This window comes from Hemitrygon akajei, chromosome 12, assembly GCF_048418815.1.
Source record: "Hemitrygon akajei chromosome 12, sHemAka1.3, whole genome shotgun sequence".
Taxonomy (NCBI): Eukaryota; Metazoa; Chordata; class Chondrichthyes; order Myliobatiformes; family Dasyatidae; genus Hemitrygon; species Hemitrygon akajei.
Genome location: NC_133135.1, coordinates 25057765 through 25078034, shown reverse-complemented (window position 1 = coordinate 25078034; position 20270 = coordinate 25057765). Strand labels below are relative to the sequence as shown.

At 41.2% G+C, this 20270-nt stretch overlaps 1 protein-coding gene across 2 annotated transcripts in view; it reads left to right on the top strand.

Annotated features, from left to right (window-relative positions):
• The window catches only part of LOC140736808 (dihydropyrimidine dehydrogenase [NADP(+)]-like), an 888868-nt gene that overhangs the window by 660147 nt on the left and 208451 nt on the right, over positions 1 to 20270 (top strand). For both annotated transcript variants that reach the window (XM_073062742.1, XM_073062741.1), the window contains exon 15: positions 11495 to 11563. In XM_073062742.1, the coding sequence (XP_072918843.1) occupies positions 11495 to 11563 (69 nt within the window). The remainder of the gene's footprint in view (positions 1 to 11494; positions 11564 to 20270) is intronic.

The following is a 20270-nucleotide window of genomic DNA, read 5'->3' as shown; positions in this document are numbered from 1 at the left end:
GAACTGAACTCAATATTCCAAGTGTGGTCTAACCAGAATTTTATTGAGCTGCAAAATTACCTCACAGCTCTTGAACTTGATCCCCTGACTAAGGAAGGCCAACACACCATTTTCCTTTTTAACCACCCTATCAACTTGCATGACAACAATGGATGTGGACACCAAGATTCCTCAGATCCACAACAATGCTAAGAATCAAGCCATTAACACTGTATTTTGCCTTCATATTTGACCTTCCAAAGTCACTTCACACTTCTATCCCCCATCAAGAATATTTTAAAACACTCTGCTTCTTTCCCAACAAAAGAATCAACCGGTTCACCTCCACAGCCACCCTCCTCCATCTGGCAGGTCTGGTCCTCGCCCTCAACAATTTCTCCTTTGTCTCCTCACATTTTCTCCATACTTAAGGTGTAGGCATAGCTACCTGCATGGGCCCCAGCTATGACATCCTTTTTGTTGGCTACGTATAATAGTCTGTGTTCCCAGCTTTCCCTGGTAATGCTCCCCAAATCTTCATTTGCTACATTGCCGACGACATTGGTGCTGCTTCATGCACCCATGCTGACATTGTCAATTTCATCAACTTTCTCTTCAACTTCCACCCTGCCCTTAAATTCGCTCAGTCCATTTCTGACACCTCCCACCCCTTTCTCAATCTCTCTGCCTCCATCTCTGGAGACAAACTGTCTATCACATCTTTTATAAACCTACTGATTCCCATGCTATCTTGACTATACCTCTTCCCATACTGTCTCCTGTAAAAATGACATTCCCTTTCTTAGTTCCTTCATTTCCACCACATCTGTTGACAGGATGAGGCCTTACTTTCTAGGACTTCAGCGATGTCCTCCTTCTTCAAAGAACAGGGTTTCATTTCCTATATCACTGATCTGCCTTCATCCGCATCTCCTCCACTTCCTGGACATCCGCACTCTCCACATCTTCCCACTTCCTTAACAGAGATAGAGTTCCTCTTGTCATCACCTACCCCACCACATTCTATTCTGCAATTTTCGCCATCTACAAAGGGATCCTACCACCAAATACGTTTTTACCTACCTCTCCTCTCCACTCTCCGCTTTCTGCAGGGATCACTTCTTCCATGACTACCTTGTCCATTCATCCCTCCCCACTAATCGCCCTCCTGGCACTTAATCCTGCAAACAGCCAAAGTGCTACACCTACCCATTCACCTCCATTCAGGGCCCCAAACTGTCATGGTCCAGTCCATGAAATCCGCATTCCGGTTCACGGTCCAGTCCATATTCCTTATTCCAGGTTTCCCGGTTTTCCCCAGTTTCTGTTGAGGCAGCTGATTCTCGTTTGGGCTGCCTTCATAAATAACATCCGGATTCAGCCTCTGGCTGCTGGATTGTTCCTGTCCAAACCCCCTGTCTGTATCCCTTCACCTTCCACCTGGAGCCTTGCCTCGCCTTGCTTCACCTTCTCTGCTGTCAAGTTCAACCACCGGAACAAGTTAAGGAACTGTCTTTCGTTGTTTTGAAATCTCTTTGTGTCCATGCCTTCGCTAGGTAGGTCCGGCCGTCTGCCACTACCTTGTGTTAGGAACCGTCTCGTCATATTCTGCATTCTGTGTAATGAGTCCCAGCCCTATGTCCTGTACCCAAGGAGGGGTCCCGGCTCTGTGTTCTGTGTAATGAGTCCCAGCCCTACGTCCTGTACCCAAGGAGGGATCCCGGCTCTGTGTTCCATGTTCCTGTCTCTTCCTTGACCAAGGCTCTGCGTTCCTGTCTCTTCTGCGACCAAGTCAAGGTTTCGTGGTCTTGTCCAGTCCTAGCCACATCCTAGCACCTTGTCCTGTCCGAGCCACGGCTTTATTTTCTCATCTTGTCCATGTGCTTCGCCCAGCCCAGGAGTACCTTGCCCAACCCGGTGCTGGGGTTCCCTCGTCCTGTGCTGGGGATCCCTTGTCTTGTCCAGAAGTCTCACGTCTAGTCCTGTTGCATCTCCTCGCCCAGTTCTGGAGTCCGAGCCCAAGTCAAGACCCAGGTTCTGGGTCCTTGTCCAGTCTCTGGCTTGGAGTCCAAGCCCAGGCTCCTAGTTCCCAGTTCCATGTCCTGGTTCCACTATCCTAGTCAAATCCCAGCCCAGGCCCGGAATCCTTGTCTCGTCCAGGGCCTGTGTCATGTCCAGCGTCCTTTCTTCCCCACTTTCCTTGCTTCCTTCTCACGCCTAGTCCTGTTCCTGGTAGTTCGGTGTCTGTGTCTTACATTTGGGTCCGCTCTCAACGCCCCCATTATGACACAAACAGTCCTTCCAGGTGAGACAACACTTCACTTGTGAATCTGTTGGGATTGTATCTGGTGTTCCTGATGCAGCCTCCTCATCGAAAATCGGGGAATCGGTTTGTCAAATACCTCTGCTCTATTAACCAAAAGCATAATGTCCCTCCTCTTCGATTCTTTGTGAGATATGGCCTGTACCTCACAAAGCCATGTTGACTATCCCTAATCAGACTAATAAATTTATCCCTAATAAAATGCCCTCCAGAATGTGTAAATTTGAAAACGCCGATTGGGCAGAGTAGTGTGGACGGGGTTACCAGAGATTTTTTAAAACGCTTACATAACGTGCCAGAACAGATGGTGGCAGCAGTGTGGCATTTCATTGTTTTCTTGAATGCAACCTCCACACAACCTAACAATTTCAGAACAGACGGTAACGATACTGAAGCCAGAAGAGTTAGGAATGTACTCACCAAATACTTTGACCCATATCTTACTGAATAAATAAGTATACTTACTTTGCCCTGTTTTCTGTCCTTGCTTGTATGAAGGTGGTTTACCTAATTATGCAAGTACTTCTCTGACAATAGATGTGTAACAGCCTAATGTAACATTGTATGGAAATACAAGATAACACTGATGCAGACATGTTTTATACATTTAACAAGGTGCTTTATTAATGCAACAGAGTTGGTTAGTTTTTCAATGTTCGTCATCAGCCGGGTCATACTGTCCGTGAACTCCCTGTCGGTTGCCTCTATATGCTCCAGTATTTGTTTTTTTTTAGTTTGAAGTCCTCCTGTGCGAGAGCCAACAGCTGTCCATTGTTTGGCAATTTCTTTAAGTTTTTCTAGTCTGTAACTGCACAAATGCACACTTTCACATCGAGATTCGACACCAAACATGTCGCTTGTTTTCTGTAGATGTGTCTTGCACATGCCCAGTAGGAGATTCACGCAAATACCTGTTTTAATGTGGACAGAGGTATTTTCAAAAACACTTTGTGTGGATGCCTGTTGTTTTTACGCAAAACGGGCGTTTTCAAAATTATCCGCTCTAGTGCGGACGTAACCTATGTTTCTCCAAATGCTCCTAACCCACCCATCTACTTCCTCTTAGATGATAATCCTTGAAGATTTGTATCTGCATTCATATGCTAATCCAATATTATGACTATATGAACTTGCTCCTCTATCACTTTTGCTTCTTATGAACTAAAGAACATTAAGCCATCATATACATAGAAACATAAAAAGGTAGAAAACCTACAGCACAGTACAGGCTCTTTGGCCCACAATGCTATGCTGAACATGTACTTACTTTAGAACTTACCTAGTGCTACTCATAGCTCTCTATTTTTGTAAGCTCCATGTACCTATCCAGGAGTCTCTTAAAAGACCCTATCGTATCCACCTCCACACTCACTGCATAAAAAAACTTACCCCTAACATCTCCTCTGTACCTACTTCCAAAGGCCTTAAAACTGTGCCCATTTCAGCTGTGGGAAAAAGCCTCTGACTATCCACACAATCAATCCCTCTCATTATCTTGTACACCTCTATCAGGTCTCCTCTCATGGTCCATCACTCCAAGGAGAAAAGGCCGAGTTCACTCAACCTATTCTCATAAGGCATGCTCTCTAATCCTAGCAGTATCTTTGTAAGTCTCCTCAGCACCCTTTCCATGGTTTCCACATCCTTCCTGCAGTGAGGCGACCAGAACTGAGCACATTACTCCAAGTCGGGTCTGACCAGGGCCCTATACAGCTGCAACATTACCTCTCAGCTCTTAAACTCAATCCCACAGTTGATGAAGGCCAATGCACCTTATGCCTTCTTAACCACAGAGCCTACCTGCGTAGCAGCTTTGAGTATCCTATGGACTCGGACCCCAAAATCCCTCTGATCCTCCACATTGCCAAGAGTCTTACCGTTCATACTATATTCTGCCATCGTATTTGACGTACCGAAATAAAACACCTCACACTTATCTGGGTTGAACTCTATCCGCCTCTTCTCAGCCCAGTTTGGCATTCTATCAATATCCCACTGTAACCTCTGACAGCCCTGCACACTATCCACAACACCCCCAACCTTTGTATCATCAGCAAATTTACTAACCCATCCCTCCACTTCCTCATCCAGGTCATTTATAAAAATCATGAAGAGTAGAGGTCCCAGAAATGATCCCTGAGGCACACCACTGGTGGTCGACCTCCATGCAGAATATGACCCATCTACAACCACTCTTTGCCTTCTGTGGACAAGCCAGTTCTGGATCCACAAAGCAATGTCCCCTTGGATCCCATGCCTCCTTACTTTCTCAATAAGCCTGGCATGGGATACCTTAACAAAGGCCTTGCTGAAATCCATATACACTACATCTACTACTCTACCTTCATCAATGTGTTTAGTCACATCCTCAAAAAATGCAATCAGGATTGTAAGGCATGACCTGCCTTTCACATGCTGACTATTCCTAATCATATTATACCTCTCCAAATGTTCATAAATCCTGTCTCTCAGGATCTTTTCCATCAATTTATCAACCACTGAAGTAAGACTCACCGGTCTATAATTTCCTGGGCTATCTCTACTCCCTTTCTTGAATAAGGGATCAACATCTGCAACCCTCCAATCCTCCAGAACCTCTCCCGTCCCCATTGATGATGCAAAGATCAATATATAGTTCTCATTTATGATCACTGCTTTCAATTTAGGAAAAGTCTAACTAGATTCTGGGAAATTGCTGAGAATAGACTTGTTAGATTTACCATGTCAAATTCAAGTACAGTTAGAGTACAGAACATTTTGCCTCTGATATGGTGACATAGTTCAATATGAAGTGAATACAGTGTGTAATTTAGTGCAATACCCAAAATCCCCATAAAAGTGTGAACTTATTGGCACATTGATTTGAAGAGAATGAATGTAATTAATTTTTGGTCACTGGGATGTGAGCATAGGGGTTCTGTCACCATAAAAAAACAATTGAAGTCAGAAGGGTAGGTTAGCATATTTTTCGCAGTAGGATGGGAATTCTTTGTGATTTCTGGTTCCATGGAAGTATCACCACCATTATACCTCTGAATTGAACAGCTTGGTGCTATTGACTAAAGACTAATTTCCACATTAATCATTGTGCTGTACTATTATAATACATGGAAATATATCCTAAGGGCACATTTACCATAACAATGCTTTACAGAGTCTCTGAGCTTTTTTTCTGGAATGAGGAATTGAAGGCAAAATAATGGCTTTAAACTAAGTTATAGCAATGGCTCTATGATCTAACCTCTGTGCCGCTGATATGTGCCTTCAAGTTCTGCTTCAGGGGCTGGAGTACCTATGTTCCAGCTTGGCACAATGTGGTGAACTACATATACCTGTCTGGACACGCCCCTCTGCTGACTGCTCCTGTGGCTCCTCCCACAGACCCCTGTATAAAGACGGTTGGAGGCACTGGTCCTCCCTCAGTCTCCAGGATGTTGTGTGGTGGTCTCTTACTACTAATCATGGTCTCTTGCAGCTAATAAAAGCCTATTGTTCGTCTCCCATCTCCGAGAGTTATTGATGGTGCATCAGCACAGCACCAAGGGAATGCTGCATTCTCAGTTACACTGAGCTGAGGAAGGGATATTGATCCAAGTCTGTTGCTGCCCTCGCCAATGGACAGCAAAAAAACATCTATCCACATTTGATAGATTGGGAGTTGAGATGTTATGTTGAAGTTGTAAAAGACATTGGTGAGGGAAAATTTGCAGTATTGTGCGCAGTTCTCATACCTACCTACAGAAATGATATCAAAAACACTGAAAGAGTACAGTGAAATTTTACAAGGATTTTATCAGGATTTGAGGACAGGAGTTATCGGGAAAGGCTGAAGAGATTAGGATTTTATTCCCTGGAACGTATGAGACTATACATAGACAAGGTAAATGCAAATGGACTTTTTCCATTGACGTTGGGTAAGACTAGAACTAGAGGTTGTAGGTTAAGGGTGAAAGGTGAAATATTTAACAGGAAATGGGAAAATTCTTCACTCACTGGGTGGAGTGTGGAATGATCTCCAATAGAAGTGGTGTATACAGATTTGATTATAACGTTTAAGAGAAGTTTGGTGAGTATGTGGATGGGAGGGGTATGGAGGAGTATGATCCAGGTGCGTGTCAATTGGACTAGAGAGATTGGCAGTTTGGCATGGACTAGATGGGCTGAAGGGCCTGTTTCTGTGCTGTACTGCTCTAATGACTCTACTTAACTTTCAACCAGCATCTCTTAAAAAAATGCTCTGCTGACTATGGGAGCACTTTGAGCACAAATTATTCACTGCATTACTTGTACGTATTCCAATCGTGACCACCTTTAAGAAATGCTTCATTGGACTTTGGAATGCCTGGAGGAGATGTATGTTTGATCTTTAGCACATCAAAGATATAACCATGTAACATATAACAATTATAGCACGGAAGCAGACCATCTTGGCCCTTCTAGTCCGTGCTGAACACTTACTCTCACCCAGTCCCACCTACCTGCATTCAGCCCATAACCCTCCATTCCTTTCCTGTCCATATACCTATCCAATTTTTTTTTTAAATGACAAAATCAACCCTGCCTCTACCACTTCTACTGGAAGCTCGTTCCACACCGCTACCACTCTCTGAGTAAAGAAGTTCCCCCTCGTGTTACCCCTAAACTTTTTCCCCTTAATTCTCAACTCATGTCCTCTTGTTTGAATCTCCCCTACTCTCACTGGAAAAAGCCTATCAACGTCAACTCTATCTATCCCCCTCATAATTTTAAATACCTCTATCAAGTCCCCCCTCAACCTTCTACTCTCCAAAGAATAAAGACCTAACTTGTTCAACCTTTCTCTGTAACTTAGGTGCTGAAACCCAGGTAACATTCTAGTAATCTCCTCTGTACTCTCTCTGTTTTCAGTTAACAAATACATAAAGATCTACAAAAGCATCAACAAGCTAGTTTTGTGCTTGAGCTTGCTTTTTCGTTGTATTCTAGATAAGAGATAGAATCAGAAATCTTTACAAATGAATACCACTGAGGCAAGTAATAGGGATTGTGATTTAATGTTTTATATTTAGCCATACTGTAGACTGAAATGTTTGTTAAGGATAGAATATATAGACCAAGATAGGTGCTTAACTGAATTGGATTTCAAAAGAGGGGACATTCAGTTTAGCTCTGCTTAACTTGTACCTTCCACACTGCAGCCTAATGGCAGGGGATGCTGAGGAATGATATAGGGCCAATGCACCTCTGGGAATAAGAAAATACTTTGGGGAAGTCTAATTGTTGTGGTCACTACAATATTCTAACTCTGCCACGGAGGGTCCGCGGTCCAGCTGCAAAAGGAGGAGGGTTGGGTATGCTGGCAATTGGCAATACCCCATCCCGTAACAATCCACTACTACAGAAGCTCCAAAGACCTCATCCCTGGGAGAGGAAGTATCTTTGAAGATAATTCCTCTCTTTGAAGAATAATCTGACCTGGGCCACATATTGGGACAATTTGGGGCCCAGGTCAGATTATTCTGGTAAATTGCTGTCAGTGGCCTATGCCCTATTGAGAGGGATGGGCTTAAGAGGAGGAAGAAGAAGAAGTATTGTATGAAGGCTGTCCATTATCTACACTAGGTGCCTGCTGAATTGGTTCATTTACAGTCAATCAAGATGCAGCACACAAGATGAATTCCTCTATTGATAACTATTAGGAACGAATACACAGTTTTGTAGTACTGCAGTATTATTGGTTGGTCTAATGTGTTCTGTATTTTATTTAAATACATAACTTGTTCCTCAGTTAAATGGTAGTTAGTCTTTTTTATACATTTTGCCCCAATGTGTCCCAAATAGTCAGTATCCACTGCATTTTGTGTATTAAAGATAAATACTAAGAATGCCCATTTCTAACCTCTGCCAAACATAACTAATCCCAGAGCACTGCGATTATCATCAGTAGTACTCACATTGTGTGTACAGTTTTGAACACCGCACCTTTTTCACGATATATTAGTACTAAGAGGAGTAAAATTGAACTAGAATGAGATCTGGATGTCTAAAGTTTAAATTACCAGATGATGTTATAGACACCATAGTCTCGTTGCCTGTAATTTAGAAGTTAATGTTTGATGATATTTAAGGGAAGATTGAGGGAAGTTAAAGGACAGATATAAAGAAATTACAACCACTGGTTACTGATGTAGGACTCGGTGGCATCGTCTAAAATTTAAGATGTTCAGGACTGAAATAAGGAAACTAGCAAAAGATAGCAATTTGTTTCTCTAAGTGACAATTCTTAACTTTAAATCTGAGATTGGTAGTTTTTGTCACCGAAAGGAATTGGAGATATGGGAAAAAAGTTTGGTATATGGAATTAGACTGCAGAGTAGATAAGATCATATTGAGTTATGGAACTTGCTCTGGGGACTGAGTGTCCATTCCTAATATTTCTAGGTTACCAACTACACAGGAAGAACTGTAAGTTTATTTGTTGAGCTTATCTTTAGATGCACTGCCACAAGGAAATACTGTTCAGTCTGCGAATAATGCATTCCTGACCCAGCACAACCTTACAATGGTAATTAAGTTCCTGTGTGTCAAATAGAGCCCAATTTGCACTTGCACATGTCCTTTGAGTTAGGCTGCTGTGCTCACCGAGACATAGCCCTCAGGGTAGGAGGGAGCAGCCATTTTACCATCAGGACAGGGATGTGGTCATCTTCCGATTCAGAACTATCACGCAGTTTCCTTGGATGGTTTGGCAGAAGACAGTTGTTTTGTGGAATGATTTTCAGAATATAGGGGAATAGTAATTCACATGTGTAGCTGAAAATTGCACTTAAGTGCAGAAAAAAACAACTTATGCTGACTCCTAGTTCACCCTAATAAACTGCTTAAGCTCAAAAAGCTCCTTGAACTTTCCTCCCTGATTTGTTCATGCCTTGGGTCACCAGTGGTAAGATCTCCATGGGTCTATCCCTAGATTTCTCTGGGGAAAACCAGACACCATCTACAAATAAAACAGTTCTAGCTCTCAGGCCATAGTCTTTCCACATGTCACCTTTTAATGCTAGGTGACCAACTCTGTGGATATTCATCCAACAGAACTACCCTTGAAGATCTATGACTGGTGTACCCATAGAAACTACTTTGCATACCCTCTTCTTTACACTTCCATTAAAAAAAAGCTGAAATAAAACCTCAGGCAAATGTCATTATCAGATAAAGTACTGAAGTAAATTAGAATTTCTATAAATTGTAATTGTATGATAATGAAGGGAACTTTTCTTCTCACACAATAGTAAATAATAGATCAGCCAGGATTGCACACTTAATAATTTAACTGTGTATACTAGAAGTTTTAGAGATAGCATTTATCTTAGTGTCAAAAGTATATATACTGCTTTTAATTAGTTATGTGCTACTTTCTACATGAAGAGATCCTGTAAAGTAATTATGGTTCTTTAACTGTAGGTGGCAATAATATAAATTTCATAAACCTGTTTAACTGTCAGCCATATATTATTGAAGTGAATATCTTACTTCTTCAAAACAGTATTTAATTTGTGTGCTTTTAACTACAATACCAACCCAAACAAGATACAAAAATGAAGTCACATAAGGCAATACAAAGGGAAGATAAACAAAAGTTTAGTCAATAAATTAAATATTTAGAAAAGGATAGGTAATGTGGTTTTCCCTTCTACCTACTCTTTTTCATACCTGACTTATTGACTAGTTTCAGTTGAAGGTTGATATCCATGAAATATTAATTCTTTTTCTCTCTCCATGCTTGTTGCTTGAGCTGATGAGTATTTCTTATTTTTATTTCAGATATTCACTATTCAATATTTTGTTTTATAACTTTCATGAATAAGGGCAGATGAGGTTCATCATCTGTGGTTGGCAGCTCATCTAGGAGAATGAAAACTCCGTTCTCAAACCCCCACTGCCTTATAGCTATACCCGCTCATGGGGAAGGCTTCAGGAGTAAACCTTGCAGGAAAAGTCTGGAGCAGTCCCTAAGATAGTTGATCTATGTTTAGTTCAACGCTGACTGGCAACTCCTGCGATGCTGCTGCTGCCAAACTTTATCAGTCTCTAAGTTCCTTTGGGTTCATCAGATACATGGAGAGGGGGAGCATACTACATGGGCAACAGTTTGCTCTCCCTATTGTACTGCCCTGGCCTAGATTTCTAGACAGCCAAAGTGCAAAATCCATAGTTGACCCTGACCAACTGATGCCTCACAAATAAGGACACTGGAGAGGAATTTCCAGTGCTCAGGATCTTTGCAGCAAAAGATACAGCCATTCATAGTGGAGAAATCAAATTCAGTGATGCCAGGTTTGGAGACACATGAACATTTTGAAAGGTTAAAGGAATGGAAGATACTGAAAGGATTTCAAAATAATAAGAAGGAATTTAAATCTGAGGTGCTGCTTAACTGAAAGACGATGTAACAACCAGATCATAGTGCTGGGTAAATGAGGTTCGATACATTTTGGGACATAGGCAGCAGTTTGGGTGACCGTAGGTTTTAGTTGTGTAGAATGATCGGATTTTGAAGTAAGGAAGGGCATGGATGAAACTTTCACCTGCAGGTGAGTTAATGAGGGGGAAGTGGCCAGACCTGCAGGAGGAGGAAATAGTTTTATTGACGACACAAAAATGAGGTCCAGAATTCAACTCAATATGCAAAGGTGGCATAAGCTTTATGATTCATTTTCTAAGAGCTGCAAGGGAAAGAGGTGATAACAGTGGTGGACACCAAAGATGATCATTTCCCTTTTCCCAATATTAGAAAAGCATGATCTTATAAGTGAAGATTTGGCCTGTTAGCCACAGCAAGAGGAAATACAATAAAATCTGTAGCTTTGTTTTGTAAAAGATCTTGCATTATAGAAACGTCTTGCATTTGTGGCAAGAGATGTGTTTGTACATAATATAATTTTGTTCATACATGTGCCCTGGGCAACAATAGATCAAATTTCAGACTGTATGTCAGCACAATGCATAATTTTGTTTTTAATGTGACCATAGTAATGTTATTTGTGAGATATTATTTTGCATTAAAAACATTTAATATTGCTTCATACTAAAATATTCATTTATTCATTAAAAGCATCCTGTAAAGGTCTAATAGATATGTAATAATTCTGTTATAAAGTAACCTTTTTCTTGAATATTATTCTTAAAACTGCTGTATTATTTATCTCCTAACAGATCATCATTGCCAGCCTTATGTGCACTTACAACAGGAATGACTGGACAGAGCTTGCAAAAATGGCAGAGGTAGATTGTTTGCCTTTGTGACACTAGAACTGATTTTAAATGTTAAGTTTTGCCTTGTGTTTTGTTTAGGGACATTATATTAAATGTAGATAGAGTGACAACAAAGTTTAGCATTTTCATTTTAAGATAATGCTTCATCGAATAAAGGGAGTTTTGATTTAAACTGTTGCTGATTGGTAGGATGGGACAGGCAATTAATTCAGTTTCAGCATGTGGATAGTATTGGCAAGAATGGGATTTACTCACCACAGTTGACTTTAAATGTAGTAGGTCTTTTTCTTGAAAGGCACAGAACCTGTATAACATTTTTTACAGTAACTTGGAAAAAGTGAGCCGGTCATTGGACAATTTTAGAGGACATTTAATCGAGTCAGCCACACTGGTGTGTGACTACATTTACAAATATTGACATTAGGTAAAGAAATTTGGCTTAATTTCCTTAACAAATATTTTAAATTGCAACAAATTTCAATTCCACTCTTACAGTGAAATTAATTTAAATGATCCAACTTTGTATTGATAATGAATTAGCAATTCAACTGGTTTTTAAATTTTGTTCCTGGGTAGCTCTGAGATGAATAAAGTTGAAGAGTTAAGGAAGACGTCATACATAGACCAGACAAGGTATTGATGGCAGATTTATAAATATGTTCCTGCATAGAACCAGTACAGACTCAACCAGCTGAATGACCTCATTCTGCCCTGAAGTCATTTCCTGATTTCCTTCCCTAAAGGACATTAATAAACCATTGAGATTTTATGACAAGTTGATAAAACGTGGTCACTGGTATTGAAACCAGCCTTTAAGGCCAGATTGATTTAATTAACTGAATTCAAATTCCCATCAAGGGATTTGAACCCATGCCTTCGGATAACTGGGAGATAGAGAGGTTAGTTATATGATGCTATGATAACATTTCACTGAATATCTGCAAAACAAAAGAAGTTGTCATTGACTTCGGGAAGGAGGCAGTTTGCATGCTCCTGTCTACATTAATGGTGCTGAAATTTGGATGGTTCAACTTCCTAAGAGTGAACATCACCAACAGCCTAACTTAGTGCAACCACATAGGTCCCATAGACAAGAAAGCTCACCAATGCTTTGACTTCCTCAGAAGGCTGAAGTAATTTGGCATGTCCCTGTTGACCATTACCAATTTTTATAGATACACTATCCTATCTGGATACATCATGGCGTGGTAGGGCAATTGCTCTGTCCATGAAACTGCAGATAACTGCAACACAGTTCAGCATGTCAGGGAGAACAGCCTCCCTCCGTCAACACTATCTGTACTTCTTACTACCTCGATAAAGCAACCAGCATAATCATAATCAAAGTGCCTGATGTTCTCCCTTCTCTCCTCTCCCATTAGGCGGAAGCCTGAAATTATTTAACACTCAGCTCAAGGACAGCTTCTACCGTAATGTTATAAAACTATTTGTAACAGGCCTCCAGGCCTATGTGGGGAGCTGAAGAGCATTGGGCTCTGAGGTTTTTAATGCAACTGAATTGGTTAATTGTTGTTTAGCTGGTGTCTTTAATCGTTTAGATTTGCTTGTGTTTTTCTCGCTCTTTGTAATATGGACACCTGGAGCTTTCTGTTTAAACTTGTTAAGTTTATTTTGTTAGGCTCAGGAATTCCCTGTTACTTGTATTATTTAAGCGGAGCCCCAATTAGTGCTAATTTCAGGGTCCTAGTTTTGAGAATGTTACATCTCACGATGTCATTTGGCCAAGCCACTGATGTTCTGTTCGAATTATTATGAATAAACTCTGGTCACTTTCATTGGAGTTTCTACATTGGAGTTTGTCTATGCTCTGCACCTGAGGTCTGGCATCATATCAGAAAGAGTCTGCCAATAACGGACCTCTGGAAAGTTTAACAGCAGTGTTTTGACATTGGCTGGCTTTATGTGAGAATGTCATCTATTCTCAAGTCCACGTTCTGAGTTTACATTCAGAGAGTTCACAGTCTCCATTCTGAGTTTCTAAAGCCCACATTCTGAGTCAATGTTCTGACTGTCTCTAGGCTACATTCTGAGTTTTTCAAATCCATGATCTGCGTCCACGCTCTGAACTTTCCTTGTCTACGTACCGAGCTTCTCAAGTCTCATGTTCCAAGTCCACATTCCAAGCTTCTCAAGTCTATGTTCAAAGCTTTTGCCAAGTCTCAAGGCTTTCTCCCGTTCGAAGACTTCCAGTCCTTAAGGTTGTCAAGGTTCTCAAGGTCGCCCAGATTTCCCATGGCCCTCCGGGTTTCTCAGAACTTTTCAGGGTGTCCGAGGTTTGTTCATGGTTTACACTGATCACCGTTGCTACATTGGACTCTGTCTATCCTCAGCATCCAGGTTCCGACATCGTCAGCACACACCATGACACTAGTACGGTAAAATAGACTATTGACTATTGTTGTGTTCTTGCACTTTTTTGATTACCTGGACTGCACTTTCTCTGTAGCTGTTACACTTTATTCTACATTTTGTTCTTGTTTCAGCTTGTACTACCTCAATGTACTGTGTAATGATTTTATCTGTATGAACAATATGCCAGACAAGCACTTCACTGTACATCAGTACCTGTGACAGTAATATACCAATTCCAGTGACCCAATTCCAATTCCTATCTGCCCAGTTATGCTGGATTACTGGTACAGTTAAATCATTTATGTGAATATTCAGACAATTTTATAGTAACATCAAAGGGGACCCGATGTGATCCAACCAGATCTGACAGGGCACGCATAATAAACTTGTAAACCTGTATTGTTTGAAATTAGGGCAGTGATTATGGGAAAATTTACTAGGAGGAATGATACCACCCCATCTCCCCAAATCTCTGCTGCTTCAGGATGAGAGTAGGAGTTTTAATGAATACAAATGTAGAGAAAGGCACGGGCACATATGTGGCAGCTAAAATAGAAGAGTGAGGCAGGTTTACTTGGGGCAGAAGCTTCTTCTATGGGACTTTGCAGAAGGAAATAGGGTGCATATGGGTGTGGCAAAGAATAAAAGAGATTTTTTTTCGCTGACTGAGATGAGATTAGTGAGATCATATGTCTGGATTGAGGAGAACGTTTTTGGAATGTAGAACATAGAACAGAGAATAGTACAGCACAGTACAGGTCCTTTGGCCCATCATGTGCCAACCTTTTAAGCCACTCCAAAATCAATTTAACCCTTCCCTCCTACATGTCCCATGACCCTCCATTTTTCTTTCATCCATGTGCCTATCCAAGAGTCTCTAAATTAACTGCATTGTATCAGCCTCTACCACCATAACCAGCAGTGTGTTCCAGGCACATAGCATTCTCTGAGTAAAAATCCCTACCTTTGACATCTCCCCTGAAATTTCCTCCACTCCCCTTAAAAGGGAGTTAGGTTTATAAACTTAGCATTTGGTACAATATTTACATGCTTTATGAGATAAACATTTAAGCTTACTTTTTGAGGAATTGTTTCAAGGTTCACTGTGCTTTTGATGCACCAGCACAGTGAGTTAGATGGACGATCCAAGTGGCATCCAATGATGTCCAACACATACTACATTTGAATATAAATACCCCGCACAGTGCAGACAACTCTTGCAGAAACTTCCTGCTGATGAATCTGAGGCTTGTTCTAGGTATATCTGAAAGAAACCTGCAAAGCATTAGCCTTTAGCCAACAAGCACAGACCTCACTGTGAGTATACCTTGGACTACGAACATCGGAGCTGGAACTGACTATGATCCTAATCTTGAACCTCACACACCTGAATACAAGCTCTGTTCTCCAGGTTCTGATCAGATCCGGGGGGGCGGGGGGGATGTCACAAATTCACCTCCTCTGATTGACGTCTTAAATCAAACGCATAAGGATGTAAATGGAAGCTATTTGGTCCATGTGTCCATGCCAACGTCCAGAGAATAATCCCATTCCCCCTCTCCTATTTCCCCATTTTTCTCCAACACATTCTCTCTCCTGTCTATATTAACTTCCCCTTGATTCGCTTTGCCATTAGTTTGCACCTCGTGACAGTTTACAAACTCCAGTTCACCACCAGCGTGTTTGAAATGAGGAAGGAATCAGGAGCACCTGGAGGAAACCTGAGCAATCAGAGAAAGAAGATGCATAGTTGACACAGGGAACACTGAAGGCTGGGATCGAACCTGAGACTGTGGACCTGAGAGGTAGCAGCCCAACCTCCATGCCATCCTGGCATCTCCATTTCACTACTTCCCTGTACAGGATTGCTGAATTGGACACAAAGTCTTAGGCCTTATAAGTTAAAAGAATTTCACAACAGCAAGCCCTTGCTCCATCCCACCACACATAACCAGTCTGATATGCCTTTCCTGGACAGGAAAAAAAAATTGCTCAGTTTTAAACTGGAGGGAGAGATTAAGGGAAGTCAGCCAAAAAGATTTCATTTATAATGGAAGTGGAATAAAACTAAAATGAATTTCATTGTCCTCCTGTGATGTGCATTTGATCACATTAGCGTGACAGAGTTAGTGATTGATTTCCTATATTTTGTTTCTTGTTACCACATTACTCATGACGGTAAAAGTCTTTTAAAGAGCTTGCAATGAGTCTGAAATATGAGGGGTAATTTTAACTCCCAAAAGTAGTTGAGCATTAAGCAGTCATTAAGAAAGATGTGAGCCTTCATTTTAAGGTTGTATTATTGGACAGAGAACTATTTCCTTCAGGTCTAACTAAATTTGGTATAAATCCTGTACCTTCCACCTTCATATCTCCATCCACTGTGTCTCTGCACTATCACCTCACAACCCAACACTTCTGCTCTGTGATCACCCTACCTGTGTCACGCTTTGCCCAAATCACGGACCAGTCCTCAACCATAGCTACACAGCTTTACAATGCCCCCCTTTCTCCCCTGACTCTCCCAGCTCTACAGCTTGTCTTTGTCAAGAACGTTCCTCATCTGATGAGTGATCGAGCCAGTCAGTCTGCATGACTTCCAGATGAGGCCATTAAAAGTAAATCTAAACCTTCACTGAGTTAGATTTGGAAAGATTTATATCGTCACCGTCGCTTTCAGTCCCTAACACTTCACACCTGCTTTGAAGCATAATGCATGTAGGCTCGTAGCATTTCAGTATCCTACAATATCAACTTTATCTCTCTGTAGTTACAGCTATTGACAACGGCATCTCCTTGTAACACAGACTGTATATACTCATAGTGATGTTCCTGAAATTGCTAGTCATTTTTTTTGTGTGAACACTGCAGTCTTTACTACAAAATCCCAGGTTAAGAGAGCTTATTGAAGGGAAATTAAATTAAATGCTATTAGTAATTGGTTTTCTGATATTAAGCTCCAGATTCATTTTAAACCGATTTTGGCCTGATTGACCATGAAATCTGCCACTGAATTCTGGCTTAACTCGAGCTTCACTGTTTAAATGCCAACAATGATGAATGGCTTTATCAAGGAGCTTCTTCCTTTACTGTCGATTTGATTCACAGTGCTTATTATTATTTTTTCACTTCAGCAATGGATCGAGAGGAATCATAACTGACAGGAGCAGGTTTTTGAAGGAATAAGATACGTTTAATGCTTTAGTTCAAAATTAAGAGTTCCAACATATTGGTGTAGAACTTAATTTGCAAGTGCCTGTTTTTCACATGCAATATCAATCTATCATAATTATGCCCCTTGCAACATTGGTTAGTGCTCTACCATGAATATCAGGAAAATGCCCAAAGAGTATGCTGTCCATCAATCAGTGTTATAAGTCCATCATCATCTCCTCAATAATACTGATAGTCACCACACTATCCTGAGATACATTTTCTTGCAGGCATTCACAGTAGAAGAAAGAAATACAGTAGAATCAGTGAAAATCTACGCACAAACACTAACAAGCAACCAATGGGCTAAACACAAGTTGTGCAAATACAATAAATAAATAAATATTACTGAGAACAGGAGTTGTTTCAGTCATTGAAAGTGAGTCCATAGGTTGTGCTCAGCAGTCACTTCAGTGGTGAGGTGAGCGAAGTTATCCATGCTGGTTTAGGAGCCTAATGGTTGAAGGGTAATAACTGTTCCTGAACCTGGTGGTGTGTGACTTAAGCTTCCTGTACCTTCTACCCAATGGCAGCAGTGAGAAGGTGGGTGTCCTTGATGATGGATTCTGCTTTCTTGCGGCAGTGTTCCTTGTAGATGTGCTCAATGGTGGAGGGGGCTTTTCCTGTGATGGGTAGGGCTGTATCCACTACAGTGCCGTCCATCACAGGATATAACACACTGTCAATGAAATGGTTAACAATGGCATTGATGTGAGGAGCTCTCACTCCTAGGACTGTGGTAATTGATCCCCTACAAACAAATTCTTATAAAACTAATAGGCTGCACAAGAAGTATTGCGTCCTGATCTAGTCACCGGGCTATAGAATTTCTGCAGAAGTGATTCAGTTTTGCTTAGACAGAGAGGCTGAAATTTTTCTCTGTGGAGGAAAGAAGTTGTAAGAGAAATAAACTTAGCAATGTCTGGAAACATTCTGAATCAGAATCAAGTTTATCATCACTGGCATAGAAACATAGAAACAGAAAACCTACAGCACAATACAGGTCCTTCGGCCCACAATGCTATGCCAAACATTTACTTTAGAAATTTCCTAGGGTTACCAATACCCTCTATTTTTCTAAGCTCCATGTACCTATCCAGGAGTCTCTTAAAAGACCCTATCATATCCGCTTCCACCACCGTTGCAGGCAGCCCATTCCACGCTCTCACCACTCTCTGCATAAAAAAACTTACCCCTGACATCTACTCTGTAACTACTTCCAAGCACCTTAAAACTGTGCCTTCTAGTATTAGCCATTTCAGCCCTGGGAAAAAGCCTCTGACTATCCACATGATCAATGCCTCTCATCATTTTATACACCTCTATCAGGTCACTTCTCATCCTCCATCACTCCAAGTTGAAAAGGTCGAGTTCACTCAACCTGTTCTCATAAGGCATACTCCCCAATCCAGGCAAAATCCTTGTAAATCTCCTCTCCACCCTTTCTATAGTTTCTACATCCTTCCTGTAGTGAGGTGACCAGAATTGAGCACAGTACTCCAAGTGGGGTCTGACCAGGGTCCTATATAGCTGTAGCATTACCGCTCGGTTCTTAAACTCAATCCCATGGTTGATGAAGGTCAATACACCATACGCCTTCATAAACACAGAGTCAACCTGCGCAGCTGCTTTGAGCATCCTATGGACTCGGACCACAAGATCCCTTTGATCGTCCGCACTGCCAAGAGTCTTACCATTAATACTATATTCTGTCATCATATTTGACCTACCAAATTGAACCACCTCACACTTAACTGGGTTGAACTCCATCTGCCACTTCTCAGCCCAGATGCATCCTATCAATGTCCCGCAGTAATCTCTGACAGCCCTCCACACTATCCACAACATCCCCAACCTTTGTGTCATCAGCAAATTTACTAACCCATCCCTCCACTTCCTCATCCAGAGCATTCTTAAAAATCACGAAGAGAAAGGATCCAAGAACAGATCCCTGAGGCACCCCACTGGTCACCGAACTCCATGAAGAATATGACCATTCTACAAACACATTTACCTTCTGCGTGCAAGCCAATTCTGGATCCACAAAGCAATGTCCCCTTGGATCCCGTGCCTCCTTACTTTCTCAATAAGTCATGGGGTACCTTATCAAACGCCTTGCTGAAATCCATATACACTACATCTACTGCTCTACCTTCATCAATGTGTATTGTCACATCCTCAAAAAATTCAATCAGGCTCGTAAAGCAGAACCTGCCCTTGACAAAGCTATGCTGACTATCCCTAATCATATTATACCTCAACAAATGTTCATAAATCCTGCCTTTCAGGGTCTTCTCCATCAACTTACCAAACACTGAAGTAAGACGCATTGGTCTATAATTTCCTGGGCTATCTTTGCTCACTTTCTTGAATAAGGAACAACATCTGCATCCTTCCAATCCTCCAGAAAATCTCCTGTCCCCATTGATGATGGAAAGATCATTGGCAGAGGCTCAGCAATCTCCTCACTCGCCTCCCATAGTAGCCTGGGGTACATCTCGTCAGGTCCCAGTGACTTATCCAACTTGATGCTTTCCAAAAGCTTCAGCACATCATCTTTCTTAATGAAATGTGTCATGAAATTTGTTAACTTAACAGCAGCAGTACAATGCAATACATGGCAATGTAGAAAAATGAATAAAGAAATAAGTAAATCAATTACAGTAAGTATATATATATATGTATATTGAATAGTTTAAAAATAGTACAAAAACAAATAATATATATTAAAAAGTGGGATTGTGTTCATGGGCTCAATGTCCAGTTAGGAATCATATGGCAGAGTGGAAGAAGCTATTCCTGAATCACTGTGTGTGTGCCTTCAGGCTTCTGTACCTCCTTCCTAATGGTAGCAATGAGAAGAGGGCATGTCCTGGGTGATGGGAATCCTTAATAATGGATGTTGGCTTTGCTGAGGCACCGCTCTGAAGATGTCTTGGATACTATGGAGGCGTACCCAAGATGAGCTGACGAATTTTACATTTTTCAGCAGGTCAAGCTGCATCTGTTTAAAGAGAAGCAGGGTTAAAGCTGCAAATTGATAACCTTTCATCAAAATGGGGAACAGTCAGATATTTAAATATATTTTAGATTGTGGAACAGGAAGAGATATGCAGTGATCAAAAGGAAT